The following is a 25,939-nucleotide window of genomic DNA, read 5'->3' as shown; positions in this document are numbered from 1 at the left end:
TTGGAGGCAGTCCACAGATGTTGAGTGAATAGTGAAGGAACTTTGTTCTCTAGGAAATGACTGTGGAAAGTCAAGCTGAGGTCTGGAGGTTAGGAGGAGGCAGGGGCAGCATCTCACCTGGAAGGGCATCCCACTATCTACCCCTACAATTTGCTAAAACAGCCATATTGGTATATGAAGGAGTAATGAGGGAAGCCAGAGTTTGAAAGCTTGAAAAAAAAAAAGTGGGAAGTTTCTTTCCTATTACATGTAAAAAATTATGAGGATTTCAGCTCATCCCAAGACCTGGATTTAATATGTCCAAGTCACTCAGAAGGACATCCCCCATAGAATGAGCAAGTATTCCTTTTAAAGGAGCAATGGACGTGTTAGTCACTTTTCCATTGCTGTGACAAAATGCCTGACATAAATAAACCTAAAAGGTGGAAAGACTTATTTTGGCTAAACAGTGTCAGAGATATCAGTCCATTTTGCTTAGCCCCATTGCTGTGAATTCGTGGTGAGGAATCATGGTCAGAAGTGTATGGGGAGCAAATGAGCTTACCTCATGGGAAGCAGAGAGAGAGAAAGAAATAGGAAGAGAGAAAGAGCATATTTTGCCCATGCAAGGGGCATGGGGAAAATAAACCCTTCAAAAGCACTCCCCAGGGACCTGCTTCCTCCAACTGGGCCCCGTCTCTTCAAGTTTCCACCATTCCCAACAGCACCACTGTGGTGGACAGTCCTTACCAAAGGAGCCTGTGGGGGACACTCCACATCCACACTCTCACAGTATTGAGGACTGAGCAAAGGTCCGTCTGCACCCTCCCTGCTCCCTCACCAACCTCAGCACGCCTCCAGCCCCGTTCTGATTAGGACGCGTTCTGATTAGGATTGCATTCTGTGCTTTTCCTGTCTTCACTTCTGCGGTAGTGAGGTCATGGGAGGTGCTCACAGCCCAACCTCAGATCAGCCAATTTTACAATGTGTATGTGGTTTACTTCAAATAATGCCAGAGTAATAGAATGTTGTGGAGACAAAATTTCTGTGTGATAAATGTTGAGACAGGCAGTGGAAGGCATTTATCAGGTAATACTGCTATCTTCATCTGTTATGTGAAATGATGATTAATGATATAGACAGTGTCATTTTGCTTGATAGCTCTTGACAAAATCATGACAATAACCCATCATGGGTTGAAATTTTTATATATAGAGAAAACACACTTTAACCAGTCCTAAGAACTCAATTAGAGACATAAAAATACAGATAAATTGGAGGAGCATACGAGTGGGTGTACTTCCCCTCTGTCTGGTAAAGTGGACTGGGAGCCCGGAAGGCTCCACATCCTGATGTACCTGATCAGGGATCGGCCTCCTGCCTGCCCTCCATCTTTTAGCCCCACAAACCTGGCCTCTTTTCACTCACAATCCTGAGTGAAAATCACTTGCTGCCCAGACAGTCTGAGCAGCCTTATAGCTGATTTCTCTTCCCCTTGTCTTCTTCTAGGCCAGTTCATCTTTAAACTGTAGTCTGGATTACATTTATAAGTCGATCTCTATCACTATTCCCTCAGTCCACTTCCTTTCCTCACTCCTATGTGACCTGTTGTAAACTGACCTCTCCAGTTATTTGTCACCAAGCTTACTGCTTTGCTTCCTGTGCAGGTCTGCAGAAAGGAACATTCTTCCTTCCTTCCTTCCTTCCTTTTTTTTTTTTTTTTTTTTTGGTATCAGGGATTAAACCCAGTGGTGCTTAACCACTGAGCCACATTCTCAGCTCATTTTTGTTTTGGTTTTTTTGAGACAGGATCTCACTAAGCTGCTTAGGGCCTCACTGATTTGCTTTGAACTTGCAAACATCCTGTCTCACTGTCCTGAGCCATTGGGATTCCAGGTATGTGCCACCATGCCACACTAGAAAGGACCATTTCTGATTCCTGTGCTACCTCAAAGCTCATTGCAAATATGGCTCTCTCCCGCTGGGGGACCCTAGATCCCACAGGAGAGCCTCCTACTCTTTCAGTTCATACAAACCTCTTCCAGGAATCTTCCTCATTCCTCATACTAAGAATTGCTTAGTATGCAATAGTATCCCATCTTACTTAGTATCCTACCTTTCTGTCTATAACATGTCACAACTGATATGATCTGATCATATTTGACTTAATATTTAACTTGGATATGTATAAATCTATTTTTTTAGTAATTGTAAATTTTATATGAGAATGGGCTGTCTTTCTTCATCTTTGTGTCCCACAGCACCTACTGTAATATCTTTAATAGTTGTTAAAGTGGAATTATAGTTTCATAATTTTAAAATCGGATCTTTTCCATATGTATTCATTTACTAAAGCTTGCCCATAACCTGGTCTGTTGTTGTTTGGTTCTTTATTTTAAGGTTTTAACCAGCATTGCTCAGTTATAATTTAAACAGGAAAATACCTTTATCATTGTAATATTCTGGATGCTACTACATGCATATATTAATTCTATCATAAAAAATAACTTGTTGCTTCTGTCAGGCTGGACGCTAGCAACATTGTGAGGTAGGCATAGCTTGTCTCTGACAATTAATAGCCACCGCTCCTTTAGTGGTACGTAAAGGAAACAACACCAGCTCAAGCAAAATAAGTGAGGGAGGAGGCACAAACTTGTCAGCATGCAATAAGTAAGCCTGTGCAGAGCCAGCGACTGGGGCAGGGCACAGGGGGCCTCACAGAAAATGGAGCCGGAGAGTCAGGAGCCAAGGCTGCACTGGGGCCCTCAGGCGACAAAGTTCTCTCTGTCATCTGTTTCCCCCTCTAGACAAACCATGCCACATCTGGCCCAGTGGGGCCATGGCAGTGTCCTCAACAGGCAATGTAGGCATGCTCTTCCATTGTCTTTTCCCATTTCTTTCCCAATCCCAGTTATTCTTTTCTGCTTAAATCCCTCCCAGGGATTGAGTCCAGGACTCTCTTCTCAGAAGAAAAGTGATTTTTCTAAAATCTCAGTTGGGTGTGGATTATTTGCTTGTTATTACTCTGTGACATGGATCTTAACTGTGAATTACAGAGAAAGAATCCTAAAATAATGTATTGTTCATGATTAATTGCAGATGTTATATTTTGTGACCATCCTGTATCCTTTCAAATAACCCAGATGATTTAAGAAATGGTGATTCTGATCCTCTTTTTCTCATCTTGGGAACTAGGGTTCAGAGATGCAAAATGAGACAAAGGAAACTAATAGTTTATCATTAAATGTGCAGTATTTGACCAATAATACCACCCTCACTATATTGCCTTCTTCCTGTTTCTAGAACCTGATCATTGAATGCTGCTCTGAAATACTAGCTCTGTTTTTGAGTGACAGAGAGCCAACACCATTAACTGAGGTATGTATCTTTCCTTTCAAATTGTATCTGCTTATTCACAAGTAGTATTACTGCTGTGGAAATGAAAACACAAAAAACATCTAATTGCAAGTACCAAGGGTCTCACCTTCCTTAATTAATGTGAAAAAATGAGTTCACAATAGCATATTACTTTGGTTAAGAATATTCTTTGTGGAAAAAAAGTTCAGTTAGTACAGAAAATTATGTAGTAGATCATTTTAAAATCACTTGAAATCTGCCATTTGGATCATAATCCCTATTAGCACTTTGGAAATATCTAGAATGTTCTGCCTTCATAGATGAACTTTAGAATTTTTCTGTCAATGAGATCATGCTTTCTGTAACTTGCTTTTGTTCCTTGAATAATAATGCCATGGAGGTATTTTTATGTGGAAAAACAAAGCCTTTGTAATAGTCTCTATTATATATTTGTTGTGTCAGGCACTGTTATTGATGAATAAAGAGATTTTTGGATTCTAACACATACATATTTGTTCCCTTCTATGTTATATCCTCAGAGGTCAATTTTAGGAATTGAATTTTAGAGTAAAAAGTATGTATACATATTTATTATAAAACATACCTATAAAAATAATTTTGACCAGCTCCTGATAACCCCTCCCAGCTCCTGATAACCCCTATTCTACTTTCCATTTCTCTGAATTTGTCTACTCTAGGTACTGCATATAAATGGAGTCATATAATATATATATTTTATATCTGGCTTACTTTGTGAGGCATAATGTTTCAAAGTTACCCATGTTTAAGTATTTTATTGCTTTTTAAAAAAAATTATCATTATTTTTAAAAAAATGTTATTTAGTTGTCAATGGACCTTTATTTTATTTATTTATATGTGGTGCTGAGAATCAAACCCAGTACCTCACACATGCTAGACAAGTGCTCTACCACTAAGCCACCACTCCAACCCTCATTCTTTATTTTTTTGTCATACATATATGGAGTATAATTTCTCATTTTTCTGATTGTACATGTTGTATAATCACATTGATCATGCAGTCATGTATGTACATAAGGTAATAATGTCTGTTTTATTCTGCTGTCCTTCCTAACCGTATACATTTTTAAAGGCTAAATAATATTCCTCTATATCTATATACAACATTTGTTTATCAATTCATCCATTAATGGATATTTGGGTTGTTTTCACATTTTGGCTATTGTAAATAAGGTTTTCATGAACATGGTTGTGCAAGTATCTATTGGAGTTCTAGTTTTTAATTATTTAGGGTATATTCCTAGGAGTGAAGTAGCTGGATCCCCATGGTATTAATTTTTTGAGGAACCCCCAAACTGTTTCCCATAGCAGCTATATAATTTTATACTTCTATTAAAAATGCACAAGAATTCCAATTTCTCCATATTCTCATCAAGTATTGTTCTTTTTATTTTATTTTATTTTAATAAAAACTATCCTACTAGGTGTGGAGTGGTATCTTGTTGTGATTTTGATTTGCATTTCTTTAGGGACTAATGATCATATTTAAATATGATTTTTAGTCATTTGTACGTCTTTTCTGGGGAAATATCTATTCAATCCTTTGTCCTTTTTGAATTAGTGTATATATATATTGCTATATGATTGCAAATGGCCCTCCAGAAATGTTTCACCAATTTCCTCTGCTCTCTGTAGTAGATGAGAGGACCAGTTTACAAACACGTTCATTTACACTAGATCTTACCTCCCTCTTCTCCTTCTCTATACGGTTATTAATTCTGAAAAGTGAAAAGTAGCATGTCATTATTTTATTCTTATTTTTAATAAGGCCAAATACATTTTATATGTTCATTGTATATCTGTATCTTTTCTTTGTGAAATTGTATTTGCTCATTAACTTATGTAACAAATATTTAGAGTGAACAATCTCCATGCCAGGAAATCCCTCCTATGCACTGGAAAGCCAGCTGTGATAAGCAATAAGAATCCTGCTCTCAAGGAACTGCCATTTTTGTGGAGGGAAATGCTTAGCAATTAATAAGCAAGAAAGTTTCAAATTTTGTCAAGTGCTGAAAAGGAAAAAAATAAAATAAAGCAATATACAAGAGGAGGGACTGGCAAATTATAGCCTGTGAACTGCATCTGGGCCACTGTTTGTTTTTTAAAATGGTGTTTTATTGGAATAGTCTTGCCTGTTTTTTCACTTGTGGTACATAGCTAGTTTTTTAGTATAACAGCAGAGATGGGTAGAGACCACCACGTGTTAATCAGCTTTACATCACCCTGACCAAAATGCCTGACACGAAGAGCTTAGAGGAGGAAAAATTTAATTTGGGCTCACAGTTTCCGAGGTCCTATTCCATGGTCGGCTGACTCCACTCTGGAGTCTGAGGTGAGGCAAAACATCATGGCAGAATGTTGTGGTGGAGGGAAGCCACTCAGGTCATAGCAGCTAGAGAGTTGAGAGACAGGAGAGGCACCAAGGGACAAAATATAAATTCCAAAGGCCTACTTCCTCCAGCCACCCCTACTTGCCTATAGTTGCCACCCAGTACAGGAGTCCTTTCAGATGATTAATCCAACAAGTGGATTAATCCAGTGATGAGGTTTAGCTTCTATAATCTAATCATTTCACCTCTGACCATTCCTGCATTGTTTCACACATGAGCTTTCAGGGGACATCTCATATCTAAACCATAACAGAGTGTGTGGTCTACAAAGCCTAAATTATTTATTTTCTGGGATTTTATAAAGTTTGTAGGCCTCTCTGATAGAGAGTATCAGGGAATGGAGCCACAGCTTAGATAGGGTGTTCTCCCGAACATGTCTCCTCCTCAAAGGGACATTTGAAGTAAGACCTATCAACAATCTGTGCCCTATTTTATTGTTAGACTTTTAGCTTGTAGGGACAGTGACACTGCTCCCTCCATCCCTGAACTCTCACGGTACCATGTATACCAACCTCACTCTTACTGTTTCTTGAATCAAATTGAATTTCTTTGAGTTTTAAATATCTGTAATTTAATCTTTGCTTTTAGAAAATTCAATTGACTATTCATGGCCCTTTCCCATTTTTTAAATGGGGAGCTTAATTTTTATTATGGAAATATTTAGACTTACTCTGTCAGACATAGTAAAACCAAGCCTAGATCTAATTTTAGACAACCCATGGTTAGCAATGGGTCACAAAAATTGTTAATCATAAGATATATGATGACTGATGTCAGTGGATTTGGTTTCTGACACTTGGGTTGAAAACCCAGACTTGAGTGTCATTTGTGGTATGACCTTGGGCAAATTATTTAATTTCTCTAAGCTTCAGGGTTTTTTTCATAGGTCATAATATGAAGCTCTCACAATTGTGAGTTGGATAATAATATAGTTAAATATTTTGTCATAGGGCTTACAATGAAATGTTTAGAAAATATTTAAGCATCACTGTCATTATCATCATCATCTCCACCATGACTCTACCTTCCCTGTGTGCTTCATCCTTGTGGACTAATTTCAATCAGATTTTTAGTAGCCAAATTTGTTTTGCAAAATATTAAAGGTAGAATAAAAGATGGAAATCATTTTCTTTTCCCATAATGTAAACTTATTATTCTATCTTAGGGATTAGGTCAAGATCCCAACATGGGATCTCAGTGGTGAAGGATCCAAGAAAGGGTACCTCTCACTTGAACCTCCTCCTGTATTTCTTCTGAGAGCAAGACTTACCTAATAGTGCTGGGACAGGACTTGGGCATTTATGAATTTGTCCCAAGAAATAAATTGTTAGGCAAAATTACATGCTTTAGTAGAGGTCTTTTTGTCACCAGTGTGAGATCTTGCTGTGCAATTTGGTTCCTTACTGAACATACGTATTACAAATTACCTTTGCTTGTATTACCTCTTCCTAATTAAAATAAATATTGCTATGCATGGCTTGTGACATAAAGAGACTGAGAATAGCAGGGACATGAAGGAAGGGAATGAATGTCTCATACTAACCATCTTAGTGATTAATCACAGTGTATCAGAGACCATTAGGTATGATTTCTGGTCAAGCAGCAATAAAAAGCATTCCTTTAATTGCCTGCGTAGGTTTGAATTATTGCATTTCCCAAGATGTCAGGTAGGATTCAAACATGATGCTAAAAATATTCTCTCTTCTTACTGTGATTAAGTCCTTTAAACAACTACCTGTCCATCATAATTATTGACTATCTGCTGCATACAATACATTGGTATAGATACTTTTTGTAGCTGAAAACACAGATTAAAGTTCCTCTTGCCAGCTAAATTAAGTATTTTCATTAGTACACATGATACAAATCAATTTGCCTTATCAATTATCCACATACATGTATGAAAGTATTATAAATTGAACAGATTAATGATTAATGTATGAGTGTATGTAATATGAATAGACTAGAATGGAGAAGAGGTAGGTTCCTAGGAGTAGATCCTGCTTTAAAGATGGAAAGGTTATCTTAGATCAAGAGATCAAAGAGATTATATACAAAAACTGCAAAATAATTCATCTTGATTATACAAGTTTAGTGGTTGTGGGTTTTTTTTTTTTTTAGTTTAGGATTTTTAGCTTGACCTAGTGTAGTATCTAACAGTGTGATAATAGTGATTGAAATGCAAATGCTACTACTAATAGTAATAATAATAATAAATATTTATTGAGCACATGGCATGTGCAGACATCATTAAGTGTTTATATACATTATATCACTTAATATCACAAGAACCCTTTGAAATGGGTTACCATTACTATCCCTACTGTTGAGATGAGAAGCTGATGAACAGGAAAATTAAGTAGCATGCTCAGGTCTTAGAACTTATAAGTGGAAGAGGCAGGAGTCAAATCCAGGTCCACCTAAATCCAGGACCCACACTGTTATCGTGTGTGTGTGTGTGTGTGTGTGTGTGTGTGTGTGTAACTGGGGCTCGAACTCAGGATCTTGTGCATATATATGGGGCTAGTACTCTACCAGTGCTCTTCGCCCCCATCTCCAGATCTGCATTTTTAACTAACACACATCCAGGGAATGACTTACTAGACTAGTGGAAGCAGCTGGCCGTGGTGGTGCACACCTGTAATCCCAGGGGCTTGGGAGGCTGAGGCAGGAGAATTGAGAGTTCAAAGCCAATCTTAGCAACTTTATGAGGCTCTAAGCAACTCAGAGAGACCCTATCTCTAAATAAAAAAAATAAAAGGAGCTGGGGATGTGGCTCAGTGGTAGAGCACCTTTGGGTTCAATCCCCAGTACCAAAAAAAAAAAAAGAGTGACAAGGCAACACCTGAAATAGAATAGTGGAAGCAGGTGCTCCAGGGAATTGAGGAGTGAGATGTGAGAAAGTGAGATGAGAAAGAAAAAGTCGCTAGAGCAGACTGATCTTTAAGAAGATTTGAGAGCATGGGAAAACAAAATGAGGAATATAGGGAAATGGCCAGAATGAGCCACAGAATTGAAGAGCAGGGGTGGTTGGGAAAAGAATTAGGGGGGGATAGAGGATGCCTGTAGGGACCAAGGGTGAAGCAGAGCCATAAGGAGGGGGCAGGGAACAAACAGATCTGTATAACACAAGTGAGAGGATACTTGAAGCAAAAACAAAACAAAACAAAACTTCCTCCTCTAGGCCTTTAGGTGGCATCTCAAGGTGGAGAGGGATATAGGTAATTGCATAAGAAAAGGAGAAATTGGGGAAGTTCAGCCAGTGGTTTTAATTTTCCCAACTAAGTAGAGTGGGACAGGAAGCTGGAGAGCACAGTCGTCTAGAAAGGTGAAATCTTGAATATCATCATCATCCAGGGCCATGGGTAAGGAAGCTGTCCCAGGACAAATAGAAGATTGAGGGCCACATTGAGATTTAAAAGTTATGTTTGTGAGGATACTAGGCTTCTTGGCTTGTGATTTTTCTCAAGCAGCACTTGGCTTTTTGATATAGGAATGAAAAATGCCAATAGAAGCAAATTATTTTATTAGGCAAATGCAAGAAGGAAACAGAGGTACCTGGAAAGTCAGAGTTCTAGTGAGACAGTCAATAGCATGCAGGAGACTGTGGTGGATTATAATAGCTATGAATTTGTCTCATAATAAATAAAAATGCCTCAAGTCTCAGAAAGCATCTCAGCCTGATGTCTGCCATTATTTCTGTAGCTCCTATTGAACATAATTTAGTTTGTGCAATGTTTCTTTAAAATATGTAAATTTAACCTAAAAATCCATAATGATATTTAAATTCCAGTGAAGTGCATATTAGTATGTGCTTTACTAATGTATATTCCTTTTTACATGGCTGAATTTAGTGTGCTCATGATTGATTGTTTGTTTGTTTATTTATGGTGCTGTGGGTCAAACCCAGGGCCTCACACAGGCTGGATAACTGCTCTGTTATTGAGCCACATCCCCATCCCTATTGTTTATTTAATTATCATTTTTTATATTTTTATGATAAGATGTTGACATCAATCATTTGCTAGTGAGTAAATTACCATTCCACTATATTAACATCCCTCAGTTTATTAAATTATTTGCATTTTACGGCTAATGTATGGATTCCATCACATGACTACCTACACCTTATTATCTCTTCTGACCTCTTATGAGTCCTGCATGTTAGCTGAAGCAGTTTCCTCACAACACCAGCCTCTTATATTGTACTGGGTATCACATAGAAATGGGCGATAGTGCATCTAAACTTGTATTAACCTAACTCAGATCACCACTTTTTCATTACTTCTCTTTTAAGCCCTTGGCTTATGTTCTATGCACTCAATAGTAGTTGATCAAAATGTGTTATGGCGATGTACTTCCACTTTTCTCTCCTCTACTAGTGCTGATTGGATCTTATATAAGATTGAGTCATATTGTATTTTTATTCTCAGTGCTTTTTCCCAAGTCTGGTCCTCAGCAGGTGTTCAAAAAATGTTAAATGAATGAATAGCTCATGATACATCTTCCAGAGATAGCCCTTGATTGCTGCTCTAGTTCTGCCATTGTCAGTGACTTTGGGGCCATCAATTTCAGTCATTGGTACAGTAAACATTTGTGAAGTGCCTCCTCTGAACCAGTCACTATGTGAGGCTTTGACAAAAGTAAAAGCCAGTCTCTGCCTTCAAGAGAGCTGTGGTTTACTGCAGGACAGAGACAACCACGAAAGCAATTACAGTCCAGAGTGGGGAAAGAGGCCTGAGAACTGAGCACCACTCCTGGGCTCCCCTGGCAGTCTTGCCACAGCTCTGAAGGTGATGAGCTTCGGTATGTTTTTAGAGGGATTCACTGATTCCCTCTTTGAAATTAAGCTAGTGACCCATGGTTAAATGTTCTAATTGCTTAGAAAAATGATTGCAAAATGATAAGAGTACCCTTGGGAAAATACAAACATGACTAAGGACATTCATGGAAGTATTTTCCTCTTATTGGAAAGACTTTTGACGAAAGGGACAAAAAGTAAAAATCTCACCCCTGGCAGTTGGCTCAGTGGTTGTGATTTTTCTCAAGGAGCACTTTTTGATTTTTTGGTTTTGATTACTTGGATGGAGAGAATGGAATAAATCCTAGAAGCCCTGGATGCAGAGAAAAATAAAGTGAAATGTTTAAAAATCAAACAAAAAACCCTAGCTCCATTTACAAGCTGCAACTGAGTGCCAGGCTCTGGGTTGGACTCAGTGGAGGAATTGGTGATCGCAAAGACAGAGTTCTTGCCTGGAGGAGCTGATGATCCAGAACGAGGATTTGGACTGTTGCTTACATACTGAGAAGGCTTGTGTTGTTAAAATGGATGATCATTTTGCATGAAGATGGAGGGTGAACGAGGTCAGAGTGTTAAAAGACCTGCCCAAAGTCACAGAACTGGTACCTGTCACAGTCAAGAGTGGCCAACTCCAGAGCCTCTTTTTGACCACTATCATTATCCTGAAGCCAGCCCTGCCCAGCCTTTTCAGTATGGGGCCTCTTGGCCATGCAGGTGGGGGACTAGATTTATAATGGGTTCCCGAGGGAGAGTTAGAGTCAGGGTTTATGATGTTGTAGATGTGGTCGTTGATGGATAGGCAGAGGGACATATTGCCTGGCTCCAAATCCCAGCCCAGCTCTGCTGTGTTTTGAGTTATATAACCTTAGGCAAGTTGTTTAACCCAAATACTTGAGTTTCCCTATTGTAGAATGGGAATAAAAATATTTCATTTCATAGATGTCGACTAAATAACAAACCGAAATTCTCAGAGGATCAATAAATTTATTCAGTAATGAACATTTCACTGAGAGTATGTATGGGCCTATCAAGGAGTTTACGGCAAGGGGGGGATTTTTAAAGGCAAAATCATTTGTTTTTAAACAAAAATGCCTGGTTCCAAGGATCATTAACAAAGGTAGTGTTGGCCCAAGGCTGACCAGGCCATTGCTGGACAACTTTCCTTGAAGATATATTTTCTGTGTAAGGCTGTGGTAGCCTTTGTGTCAGGTTGTGGTTCTGTCAGAGGCTTTTGTGATAATTCTTGTTGTCAGGCATGCCGCAGTCTGGCTGGGCACAAAATCACGAGCCACTCAAGCAGGAACAAACTTTATTTCCAAAACTCCTGGGAATGCCACGCACATGGCCTTCTCCCGGGACACACTACACCAACAGGAAAATCCCTTCTCCGGAATTCCCTCCTACCGCACTTCCCCAACCAATGGGAACTCTCCGGGAGTCCTGTGAGAGCTCCAAAGTAGCAGGCCAAAGCGGACAGCAGGGGTCTAATCTCCAATTGAATGCACATCTTAACATAATCATTATCATCTCAATGGCTTGCTGGGGTCACCTTTCAACCAAAAATGCCATGCATCATTCCTACTTGGCTATGGCTCTCAGCACAGGCATATGTGCATGAGATTCCCTCTTTCTCAACCTTCTTGGTCTTATTTATTTTGTTGAGTTTGACACAAATGACTCCATTTTGATTCTGACCACTCTCACATGGGGTCATTATGTGGATTAAGTGAATTAACTCATGTAAAATTCTGAGAACAGTGCCTGACATGGACTCAGCAATATAGTTCCCATTACTATCATCTAAAGCTGCTTGAGTTCACTTGAAAGGAAACCCTGTAAGTAGACTTATTCCCCTAGTATGTGACTATAGTGGGAGAATATAAATGCCTACAGTGAAGCCTCTGGGTGCATTCACAGAAGGCTGGAGTGATTCAAGTGCTAGGTATGGCTATACATATCCCTTCTAATCATGTGTTCCCAAGGTCATCGGTTCCACTTGCTAACCTTGCATAATAAAGCACCCCAAACTTAGTGGCATAAAATGACTATAGTTTTGTCAGGCCCTAAGATTCTGTGGGTCACATGTTGGGAAGAGCATAGTAGGGCAGCTTGTCTCTGCTCCATGGTATCTGGGGTATTGGCTAGGAAGACTTGAAGATTGGGATAATTGAATGGCTAGTGGCTGGCATCACTGAAAGCTCATTTGGATGGTACTTGATGTTGGCTGTCAGTTGGGTGCTGGGACCACAGTGTGGCTGTGGGCCAGAACAGGACATGAGACCTCTCTCTGTGGTTAGTTGGGCCCCTTCACAACACGGTGGTTGAGTTGTCAAGATTGAGCCTCCCAAGAGAACCAGCAAATTTCCATCATTTTTTATACCTTAGCATCAAAAATTCCATAACAACTTCCCTACTAGTCTCAGATCCACCCAGATTCAAGATTGGACATAGACTGTATCCTTTTGGGTGGAAAGTATCAAAGTCAAATTGTAAGAAAGGAATGTGGGCTAGGAGCTGCTGTTGCAATCATTTGAGGAAAATTCAGTCTGCGACAGCATCCAGTGAGTCCCAATTTCTGGGCCTATTCCTCCTCTGAGCAGGGGCTTCTCCAAAGGGAACTACTTAAGCTATTTTTTAAATTAGTTAGCAATCTTTCCTAAATATATTAGGTAATAGTCATGGAGTTGCTGAGTACGTTTATGCTCACAGGGTGGGAATAAACTAGGTGGATTCTCAAAGGATACTCTGAAATAACCTATGAAGTCTTTCTGGCTGTCGTATGGGGTTGAACATGCCCCTATTTATGTAGGACAGCTTCCTTCTCTTTTCTAAGGATGCTAAATCCTAGAGGGTCCCGCTAAGCTATTTAACTTCCTTTGGCTAATTTTATTTTCTTACTGCATGCCTTGTGGTCTCTTTTTGCTGATACCCTCTAAACTGTTATTTACAGCACAGAGCACAAGTTTCCATGTATTCCATAGCAGGTATTTACTAAGTATTTAAAAATATATATATTAATGTAACTTCTTTTAGTTAAGAATTGTACATTTTTTTTCTTTTCTTTTTTTTGTACCAACTAAGAGCTGTCTGAATAGATTTTATGGGCATCTAGAATTACATCTTTCTTCTGGGAGACATTATCATTCCATCCTCAAGTGAAGAGTATCCTTTGTATGTAAGTTCATGAGCCATCCACTTAATATTCTTATATTCTTTTGAAGACAATGCCAGATGACATCAGTTCCACACTGCTTCTAAAACACAGCGCTGACTTTGATGCCATCCACTCACTGTTCACTTCTAACTGTCAAATTTGGCTAAGGGAAAAAGAAAGCCCTTAAGAAAAGGCCAGGCTATTAATGTGCTCTTCAAAATGCTAAGAAAAGGCTAAGCTGTTTATAGCATTTCCAAAATGCTCATCTCTCAGAGATTTGCCGGCAACAGTGTCAGGGTGAAATATACTCTCGTTCATCAAGCAGCTGAGAGCCTTTGTATTATCTGTGCTTGAAGTACCAGCCCCACTTTCATCAGATGTGCAGTTTGGGGGTATAATGATGCTTGGATGAAATTTAAAACAAGATATCCTGATATTATGTTTTTGCTATAAAAGTAATGAGAAGTGTGTGCACTCCTTGATTAACCAAGCGAGTGTCATTTTGGATACAACTGCACAGCCATCTAGAAGGGAGTTTCCTGGAGGTTAGTCACTTTGTAGAACTCAGAAGGAGGCAAGAGATAAGGGGTATCATTAGCAAATCTGTTCATTCTTCTCCATTTTGTTAAGACGTGGGTTAAATGTTCAGTTTCATGTCTTTCATTCAGTTTTCTAAATTATTTGCCTTGATTAAAAAAAAAAAACAACAAACCTTAACAGTGAAATTATATTATCATTTCAGGAGAGCATTTGATTTTTGCCTCACAGAGCTAAATCAATTGGAAAACCTTTGGGAATTCTCTTGACAAATGTTGTTTACATTTAAGTAGACACACAAAGCAGAAGCAGGTGTAAATATATATCATTTACCTTGTTTACTTTGGACACTAACTATTTTGAGATTTTTAGAGTTATTCTGCCTGTATCATAGGTGGTAATGCCATCATGGTCTTTCCTCAACCACACATGGCAGCAGAGTGTGGTGGCAAGACACCTGGCACAAGTTCTAGTTCTAAGTCTGCCCTTATAGACAAGTTAGGAATCCTAAAAGACTTCAGGTCAATTAGATGCTAAGAAAGGTCTGGGACGCAATGTATCTAGTGGATAAAAACCTAGTTTCATTTTTGGTTCTACCACCTGTTGGTTGTGAGACCATGAGCAAGTTACTCTATTTCTCTAGGCTTTCATTCCTTATCTGTAAATTGGTGATAACCACTCCCATATGGGACTACATTAGAAACCATATTTAACACATTTGGTACAGCACAAGGCCTGTGGTAGGTATTCCATACACCATGGTCATCTTTATTTTTTCCAGCCTTAAAATAGAGTGAAATGAATCATTTGTTCACTTGAACGTTAACAACTCCCTTCATTATTGGCTTTAGCCTCCTTAAATGTTTGCTAATTTTCAAAGAGTAAATGGCCATTTAATAGATGTATCTTTAGTGTTGTTTTTCAACCATGCTTTTTAAATTAACAGTAGATTCACAATGCAGTTATAAAAATAATCCAGAGAGGGCTGGGGATGTAGCGAGTGGAAGAGGGCATAACAAAGGAAGGAGGATGAGAGAGAAAACAGAGAGATCCAGTGTACCCTTTACCCGTTTTTCTCCAATGGCGACATCTTGCAGAACTATGGTACAACACCACACAGTATCTTCACAGTGATACAGTCAGGATAGCAAACTTGTTCACCACCCCAAGGGTCCCTGTTGCCCTTTTATAGCCACACTCATCCCACCTCCTCCTTAACCCCTAGCAACCGCCTGTTTTCCATCTCTGTACTTCCCTCATTTGAAGAATATTATATAAAAGGAATCATACAGGATGTAACCTTTTGGGGATTGGACTTTTTTAAACAATTCAGCACAAAGAGCCATTAAACTATTTTTTGATGAACAACAAAAAAACTCGCGATGAAAACTGAAAACAGGCATATTCTTTTCATAACAGAAAAGTGCTTGATGCAGTGCTCAGTGACTCTGCTAGTCTTCCTGCCCGCTACCCTTCCCTTCCTGCCCGCTACCCTTCCCTTCTTCCTCTTGGCTCCTTCCCACTCCTCTTTTCTTGCCCTTTTCTTCTTCACATCCCTTTATCAACTGACAGAGGCTAATTGTTCAAGTGAGAAATGCTAAAAAAAAAAAAAAAAGTGAAATGAATAAACGTGTGTGACATGCCTCTGAGAACTGCACTCTGAGACTTTTCTATGAGAAATTGCCAGTGCTGGCTGCCTTATAAGAGGGGTTTGCAGCTGCTTGTGGTGTGTACTGAGGGGAATAAAGAAGTCAGCGTGAGCAAGTTTTCTTTCCACACTGTGCACATAAGGTCTGCCCTCGGGTTTGCTGCTGCAGTGGGAGCTGCTAGCTGACAAAGCCCAGCATGCTTTGATTCTAGGCAACAAAGTCCCCGGAACAAAACGCAAACTTCAGTTCTTTATAAAGCCTTCGCTCTAAAATAGAACCTCCAGTTCCTGGTTGCTAGAAGTTAAGCCCAGTGAGCTCTCTCATAAAAAATCATCAAGAAATGCCAAGTATTGTTAGAACTCTGGAATTTTCATTTTTGTGTCCCAGGTTAAAAGCCCACAGGCAGAGCCACAGAGCCCCTGCAGGAAGGAACCCAGCCACAGGGTACCCAGCTATAGTATTTCTTCCTCTAACTTTGCTGCTGAGCAAGCCCTGACCTTTAAGTGCAGTTAGACTCTGATAGAATTTCCCCTTATTCAGAAATACAGTGAGACCAAGGTTGCCAGAGTTCAAGAGCATTAGTCAGGACAGAGCAGGCTGTGGTCACTAAAAAAACAAGCCCCAAATCTCAGTGGCAGTATAGATTTCTTTCTTTCTCATGCACAGTCTAATGAGGATTCGGCATCTTTCCTTCAATTCATAACTGTGCTACCTGCGCTGCATAAGAAAAAACATGCAGAAGAGAGGGCTGCAGGATTTCACCACACATTTCTGTGTAGGGTGACCCTATTTTCTCATATGTTGGCACAGTCACAATTTACATGTGTGGATTTAGAAAAATGGTTCACATACTCTCCTTTCACTCTGAAGTGTGACCCAGTTCAGACAGTGAATTCAGGTGACTGTTTCTAAGAGCCATCCTGCTTACATCCTGCTGGTCAACCTAATATGCAAGGATGTGATAGGGAGCATGGGAGAAGAACAAGTATATATTTCAGTGACTTCTACTAATTTGTGGCACAGTAGGCCTTTGAAGAAATGCCATGAATTTTTAAATAGAAATAATACAATAACTTCAGTTACAAAAACCCTGTTGAACTGATAGTATATGATATTGGCTTTGACTAAGCATCTCACTCACACATTATGATAGGTTGAGTAAAAAGCCTTCCCGGGGAGTCCTGTTACCTTGCATGACCAAAGGCACTATGCAGATGTGATTAAATTAAGAATATTGTGATGTGGAGATTATCCTGGATTATCCAGATGATCCCTAAATGGAATCACAAAGTCCTTCTAAGAGGGATTCAGGAGGAGATTTGGAAAGATAAGCAGAGAAGAGGATGAGATAATGGAATCAGAGATTGGAATGATGAGCTTTTAAGATGGAGAAAGGGGCTATGAGAAAGAAATACAGGCAGCCTCTCCCGGTGGAGTTTAACCTAATTAAAGCAATTTCAGATTTTTAACTTCCAGGACTATAAGACATAAATTTATGTTGTTGTAAACTACTAAGTTTGGTGGTAAAATTTGTTAAGCAGCAATAGGAAAGTTAAACATGTAACTTCAGATTCCTGTTGTAGTTAACATAGATTCGTTATTGTCCATTTTTGCATGTTAGAAATTGAGGCCTGAAGACCTTAAGTGACTTTTGCCCAAGGTCTGTCTCTCAGCTAGTCAGTGTCAGGATCAGGATCCATGCCCAGGCACACTGGCTCCTCAGAACATGTTCCTAACCACTCTGTGGCTCGGCTTCTCCCCTGGCACCCAGCTACTCTCTGAGATTCCCTTCCTACCTTGTCTGTCAATCACTGGCAGGTCAAAAGGCTCCCCATAAAATCCCCTGCTCCAAGCAGCCTCTCTCCTGACTCCTACCTGACTTCCATTAGGTTCAGCACCCTGGACAAACACACTTTTCCATCTTCGGCTTTTGGAAATTTTACAGAGGGTTCTAGAGAGTCTGCAGGAAATTCTCAAGTAAAGTTAGAATAAATATGAAATTATTCAATTTTTCCAAATTTAAGTTTATAGGAAGATAAATACTTGCTGGGAGACATTATTTCTGAATTTTCTTCCTACTCTTCTTTAATCTCTAAATCTCCTCTCACTCTGGGGGCAGGGGGATGTTCCTAAGGGCACTCAAATATGGTGATTAATAGAAATGATACTGAAAACATATTAGGTTTGTTTTACTAAAACCTTGTAGGGAAGCATCTAGAAATTTGGCATAAAAATTAGATTATTACTTTAATCTCTTTTGGCCACATGCTGCCATATTGCCACTTAATGTTTTCATAGTTATCCACTGAATTAAAAACCCTTGTGGCCTCCACACTGAGCCATCTGCACCTCCTTTTCAAGACTGAAGAACTTATTTTCCCAGCTCTGGGAATGTGCTGGCTGATAGCCCTCAAGTTCTCAACTCTCTCCAGGAATTTCTTTCATCTAAAGTTTATGACTTCTTCCTACAGGAAAGACTGCATCCAATTACTGGTTGAAATGGGGGGTACAAGAACTGACCCCCGCAACCACCACATTTAAAGATAACTCTGAAGGGCCATCCCAGCTTCAGAGCTCCCTGCAAGGTTGAGCTGAACCCTTTGCTGCATTTCAGTGCATCTTCTCCTTCAGCCTAATCTTGCTTCCTTTTCTTTTCCACAGATATCAATCCCAGAGGTATTCGCTAATCCTAATCAACTTCTTGAAAACTCAATTCCATCTTAGAATCTGCTTCCCAGGTGTGGTTTGTCAGCTTTCCATCACTATAACAAATACACCAGAAAACAAACTTATAAAGTGAAAAGGTTATTTTGGTTCACAGTTTTGGAGGTTCTAGTCCATGTTTTTTTTGACCACTTTACTTCTGGACCTGTGAAGAGGCACACAACATGTTGGGAGCATACAGTAGAGCAAAACCTTGATTATAAAAGAGCAAAACCACACACCTCATTGTGAGTCAGGAAGAAAAAAAAAAAAAAAAGAGGAAGAGGCTCTGGGATACTCTCTGAGGGCACACCCCCAATGACCTAAAACCTCCTACTGGACCCAACTCCTGAAGGCTCCACCACCTCCCAGTAGCATCCCTCTGAAGACCAAGCCTTTACCACATGGGGGTGGGAGGAACTTAAGATCCAAACTATAGTATCAGGAAACTAAACTACAACAAGGACTGAAAAAATTAAAAACTGAAGACTAGTGATGAATACGTACGAGCACACAATTAATTAAAGAAATCTAAAGTAACTCTGAAACATACTTTCTGGCTTAAAGTTTAATTTTTAAAGCAAAAGTAAGAGGAAAACATCATATATACATATCACCCACTCAAGACTAAAAATACTTAATACAGTGTGACCCACAGTTCAATCCCATTTTTCTTTTGACCTCCCCTATAACAGTTAATTTACAAATGAAAAAAACAAACACCTTTAAAAAAACAAAGACACCAGCCTGTATCCAGTTCTCAATAAATGTAGTTCTTCCTGTCTCAGGAAAAACTATTTTTCCAGAGTACAGAAGTGTCTGTCAACCATTGACAAGCCCAAAGCTGCTCACGAAATGCGAAGCTTTAAAGTCATTCTTTGAAAATAAAGGTAATAATGTAAAAATGAAATACAATAACATTTAAATACTGTATTAGAATATATATCTCCACAAAGAGTGAGGAATAGACATTCAGTTTGACAAGATATCAGATACAAGCGTTTTTGTTAAATTCTCTATTCAAGGAAACTTTTCCTTTAACTCTTCCTTCTAACCCTTGATTATAAAAGCCTTGAACTTACATCTAATTCCATCTCTTTGGAAAATGCCTTCCCAGTGAGAGAAAGCAGCTGTTCTTTCTACACATTGCTGTGTCAGACTTCAAAGGTGCCTTATTCTGGGCCTCAGTCCTGAGCACTCAGAATGAGCCAGGATATGTACAGCCTGAACTTTCACTATTAGGGTCTCTTCTGTATCCTTAAATAGTTCTCTATGAAAAACCGTATACCTATATCAACTCTACCACTTTGCATTAAGTAGAGAGCTTTAACTGGGTGTGGGTAGGGTGGGAATGATAATGTGTGCAAAATGGTTGCCCAGGAAGAAAAGGTCAAGGACCCTGAGACATTCTCTAGCTGAGCTCTGCCTTAGTTTGAATAATACTAGGTATGGCTGCCATATGGGTTTTCCTAATACTAAACAGTTCTAGGATTCTCCAACACCAACTGGGTCTCCAAAGATTTTATCAAATTCTGATATTTACTACCCCGAATATAATGGAACATCAAGTTAAGGGCTCATTTCCACAAGACTGCCTTCACTTCAGGTGCCTGATGCAAACAGATGTAACAAACAAGGTGTCTCTCAGTCAAATACAAACTTGGATCCTTCCTTAACAACTCACAAAACTAAAAAAACAAAAAACAAACAAACAAAACACACCACTTTTATTTATGATTATGAGTTTGCTGTAAGGGCTATAACTTGGGAACACCAGATGGAAGAGATGCATAGGGCAAGGAAGAGGACCTGCCATTCGCCCTGAGAGTATGTCACCCTTCCAGAGCCTCCAGGCCTGTGGTACCCTGCAAACACCCAGAATAGAGATTTTATAGGGTTTCCTTATGTAAGCATGATTGATTACATCATTAGCTATGATTGAACTTAATTGCTTCTCCTATCCTTAGCATATAAAAAACAGCAAATTCCAAGTGTTTCAGGAGCTCTGTGCCAGGAACTCAGGATGAGGACAAATATTAACTTTTATTATACCACAACTCTAAGTAGTGAACAAAATGTAAAATTGATTTCTGAGCATACATTGCACTGACCAGAGGTCTCCCACAACACACTTGGCTCGTGGAGGTGCTCTTCATGTATTTCAGTAAACAGGCTATTGTTGGAAACATCCAGTTAAGGTGAGAAGAGAGACAGGGGCCCTCCTGTTGCTGACATGTTTGGAGTTTGAAACATCTGTTTTTTTGCACATATGAGATGATGTTTTTGAGCAAAAATTGTCCTTTATTAAAAGGTGAACTCTGTCCTTTATTAAAAGGAAACACCATGCACAGCAGAGCTCAGTCATGGTCAAGTGAGGGTGGTAATGCTAGTGACGGTGATCATTTAAGAAGGGTCTATTTTCCTACTAGACAATGTGCCACCTGAACCAAATCCCTACACAAATGCTTTCTCCACTTCATCTTGTCTTTAATTTCCAATTTTCTTGTTCTCTGTAAAATGCTTTTTATAGTAATATTATTTCTTTAAAATTTAATATTAAAAGATTTCTACATCTCACCAGTATGACTGTTTGATCTCATATAAAAAAATATTTTCTGTCATATTTAAAGTTTTAGTAGCACAAAATTAGAGTGATGAAAAGATAATTTTATTCTCAGAAAAGTGTGAAATTTCCTGTGGTCTGGCAGAGTTGTATAAAAGCCCTTTTATCCTCCTAAGCTTTGAGTGCTGTTTCTGATAGAGGGGGGGAAATAATATCGATTATTGCTGGCATAGGGATGTTCATAATTGTGTAAAGTACAGTGAAACCAAATATATCTAGTTCTCCCTCATGTGAAACTTCTATTAGATGGGTCACCAGTCATTCATGACATTGGTTCTTAAGTAATCTAGTATCATATTATCCTTTCTCCTTTGAAATGTGTTTTTCCCCAGTCTAGGGAAGAAATTCAATAAATCATTAGCTTCAGAAAAGGCGATATATTAAGAAGAGATAGAAAACATGATAGAGAAACTTATATGTAAGAGTGCTGGATGGAAATACTATTTGGCTTCTTACCCTGAGGGTATTAAAATTTTTTCCCCATGTCTCTTGCTCTATGTTTTAAGGTTTTCAAAAGGTGACTGAGTTAAATCCATCCATATCACAAAACTCAGAGTTGTTCAAACTCCTGCTTCCCAGTCACAGTATAAGAATAAGCAAACCTAAACGATTTGTGGAAGTTTGTTCTCCCTCTCCACTTTTTGTTGTTGTTGTTGTTATTTACCACTTAAAAATCAATAAAAAAGCAACTGACACTCCTTAGAGGAGTAGGAAGGAGTAGGAAGAAGTTTTAGAATAGGTACTTAATAAAAACTCACTGGGTTGAGAAGAATCATAAATATTTTGAAGACAATATAATTTTCCTTTAGATTGAGGTGAAATATTGGAATAACAGAACACAAGTTATAAAATCTTTATTACAATAGAATCTAGTTTTCATGAAAAAACTCATAAAAATATAGAATTAGCAAATAACCTTTAGCTCTCGCTAATGGCTTTCAAAATCCCTATGAACCCTTTTTCAATGGGTTCCCCCACCCTACTCCACTTTCCCTTCTTTTTACTATTTTGGTCTTGAGAGGGCAAAATCATCATTTATTTAATATTGCTCCTTAAAGTATAACCTAGTTAAAGGAACTTATAGTTACTTGCCAAAAGGTGCTCTGCCTTTTCCTCCATGGAGACTTTTCTAACCTAAGAAAAGAAATCAGGATTCCTTGGTACCTTCTGCTGGACAATCTGGATTCAAGACTAATTATAAAAAACAAAATAAAACAAAGCATAGAAGCCTACCTACATTTATGCAATTGCCAATATTTCCTTTATTAAATGTCAAGAAAGTTTCATAATTTCACCTGAAGCTTAAATTTATTTGAGAAATTTCCTATGGAAGAAAATCCTAAACCTTCCTTAAATTTCCAAAAGCAGAAGCTGGAAATGTGAGTGTCCAGGGTACACGCTGAACCCATAGGAAGAAGGATTTGGTTAGGAGCCGGAGAGAGGCTGGATGGAGCAAGAGTCTTGGACTTGCCCATGCTGGACATACAAGGCGGGAGGAACCTGAGAGAGATGGGTACTGGGGGAGAGGCAGTGCGGCAGAGTGGTGAAGAATGTGTTCTAAGGAGTCGATGTGCTTGGCATGGATCCTGACCTTGACCTTCACTGGCTAAAGAATCTTGGGCAAGTCATTCAGTCTCCAGGTCTGCTGGGTATGTTCACTTGGTAAAATTTATGTGGACTCACTTTAAGTGAACATTCAGTTTCTTTTAATATTGATAACATTGATGTGCTTCGGCTGTGAGACAAATTCAGTGTTTTCACCTAAGTTAACATGTAAAAAACTGGCCTTAATGATTTTGAGGATAGTGATTTTTTTTTTATTTTAGTATTTGATAAAATGTTGATTTTACCAAGCGCTGCCCTAACCATGGTTAGGTGATTTCCTAATTCTAGTGAAAATAATTTAAAATGAAAAAAATTTAAACTTCATTTGTAATAGTGGCAAAATTATTTAAAATCTAGGTAAATGTAACAAAAATAATATAGGATATAAATCAAGGTAAGGATGCAGCCATAGTAGCAATTTTACAATACCACTCATTAAATAAACATTCCTCTTTCCTCTGGTTTGAAAAGTTAGTTAATTATATGTAAATGATATTTATCATTACTTCTAATGGAAGTTCTTAGCCAGACAAATGGAGGAATTTCAAAAAAGGTACAGGTGTTTTCTTTCTTTCTTTCTTTTTTAAGGTACAGGTGTGAGAAAGGAAGAAATAAAACTGTCATTATTCATAGACACAAAAAACTCAAAGTAGTTTCAGATAAACTCTTAGAATAAATAAATTCAAGGAAGTTGCTATATGTTCAACCAATACAAATATATTTTTATTTCTCTTTAGAATAAGCACAACTAGAAGTGAAATTTAAAAAGCTATCAATTATAGAAGTATCAGTAATTTACATAAATGTACAAAGAACTTAAAGACCATCTAGAACAAGAATAAAGCTGATGGACTTAAACTTTTGGCTATTATGTCTTATTAAAGAACCACAAGAACACTGAATGAAACTGGAGTAAGTATAGATAAACAGAATAGAGTTCAGCAGCTAAAAAAGAGAGAATCTCTATTCTACAAACACATAAATAGAATGAGAGTCCAGAAAGAGACCCATACATATACAGTGATTTTTCCATACGGTGCAGAAGGAAAAACATTTTCAATAAATGAGTCTGGGCCAGGTGATTATCTATATAGAAAAGTAACACACCTCAGTCCTTACCTTATAGAGCATTCAAAATCAATTCCAAATTGATCATAGGAGCACATACAGAAGGTAAAATAATAAATCTTCCAGAGAATATCATAAAGGATTTTATCTTCATGACTCTGGTCGTGGCAAGGATTTCATAATTAGGACCCACATAAAAAATTACCATTCCTAGAATAAAGACTATAAATTGGACTGTATTTAAACTATCTTTAAGTGAAATGGTGAGCCACAATGTAGGAGCGTGTGTGTGTGTGTGTGTGTGTGTGTGTGTGAGAGAGAGAGAGAGAGAGAGAGAATAAAGGATTAGTTCCTAGAATATATTAAGAATTCCCATATGTATCCATAAAATATCTGCACTTCATGGAGAGACCTATACCATAAATAAGGTGTTATTAGTTGTCAAGGACATGACATTAAAAACATAATGAGTTTCTTTTTCTGTTTTGTTTTGTTTTTTAATATTGGGTCTTGAACTCAGGAGCACCTGAGCCATATCCCCAGCTCTATTTGTATTTTTTTTTTTTTAAATTTTTTATTGTGGGTTGTTCAAAACATTACAAATTTCTTGACATATCATATTCCACACTTTGATTCAAGTGGGTTATGAACTCCCACCTTCACCCCATACACAGATTGCAGAATCACATCAGTTACACATCCATTGATTTACAAATTGCCATACTAGTGTCTGTTGTGCTCCACTGCCTTTCCCATCCTCCACCCTCCCCCCTCCCCACCTCTCCCCTCCCCTCCCCTCCTCTCTCTCTACCTCCTCCACTGCATAACCCTGAGGGTCTCCTTCCATTACCATGCAATTTCCCTTCTCTCTCCCTTTCCCTCCCACCTCTCATCCCTGTTAAATGTTAATCTTCTTCTCCTGTTCTTCGTCCCTACACTGTTCTTAGTTACTCTCCTTATATCAAAGAAGACATTTGGCATTTGTTTTTTAGGGATTGGCTAGCTTCACTTAGCATAATCTGCTCTAATGCCATCCATTTCCCTGTAAATTCTATGATTTTGTCATTTTTTAATGCAGAGTAATACTCCATTGTGTATAAATGCCACATTTTTTTTATCCATTCGTCTATTGAAGGGCATCTAGGTTGGTTCCACAGTCTTGCTATTGTGAACTGTGCTGCTATGAACATCGATGTAGCAGTGTCCCTGTAGCATGCTCTTTTTAGGTCTTTAGGGAATAGACCAAGAAGGGGAATAGCTGGGTCAAATGGTGGCTCCATTCCCAGCTTTCCAAGAAATCTCCATACTGCTTTCCAAATTGGCTGCACCAATCTGCAGTCCCACCAGCAATGTACAAGTGTACCCTTTTCCCCACATCCTCGCCAGCACTTGTTGTTGTTTGACTTCCTAATGGCTGCCAATCTTACTGGAGTGAGATGGTATCTTAGGGTGGTTTTGATTTGCATTTCTCTGACAGCTAGAGATGTTGAGCATTTTTTCATGTACTTGTTGATTGACTGTATGTCCTCCTCTGAGAAGTGTCTGTTCAGGTCCTTGGCCCATTTGTTGATTGGGTTGTTTGTTTTCTTATTGTCTAATTTTTTGAGTTCTTTGTATACTCTGGATATTAGGGCTCTTTCTGAAGTGTGAGGAGTAAAGATTTGTTCCCAGGGTGTAGGCTCCCTATTTACCTCTCTTATTGTTTCTTTTGCTGAGAAAAAACTTTTTAGTTTGAGTAAGTCCCATTTGTTGATTCTAGTTATTAACTCTTGTGCTATGGGTGTCCTATTGAGGAATTTGGAGCCCGACCCCACAGTATGTAGATCGTAGCCAACTTTTTCTTCTATCAGACGGCGTGTCTCTGATTTGATATCAATCTCCTTGATCCATTTTGAATTCACTTTTGTGCATGGCGAGAGAAAGGGATTCAGTTTCATTTTGTTGCATATGGATTTCCAGTTTTGCCAGCACCATTTGTTGAAGATACTATCCTTCCTCCATTGCATGCTTTTAGCCCCTTTATCAAATATAAG

General features: G+C 38.7%; 1 protein-coding gene across 1 annotated transcript in view; it reads left to right on the top strand.

The window, feature by feature from the left end:
* Cfap54 (cilia and flagella associated protein 54) overlaps positions 1-25,939 on the top strand; it is a 308,923-nt gene that overhangs the window by 258,391 nt on the left and 24,593 nt on the right. Inside the window, exon 67 of the mRNA XM_027928857.2 lies at positions 3,283-3,357. Coding sequence (XP_027784658.2) covers positions 3,283-3,357 — 75 coding nt within the window. The remainder of the gene's footprint in view (positions 1-3,282; positions 3,358-25,939) is intronic.

This window comes from Marmota flaviventris, chromosome 3 (assembly GCF_047511675.1).
Source record: "Marmota flaviventris isolate mMarFla1 chromosome 3, mMarFla1.hap1, whole genome shotgun sequence".
NCBI lineage: Eukaryota > Metazoa > Chordata > Mammalia > Rodentia > Sciuridae > Marmota > Marmota flaviventris.
This window is presented reverse-complemented; position numbering and strand designations above follow the sequence as displayed.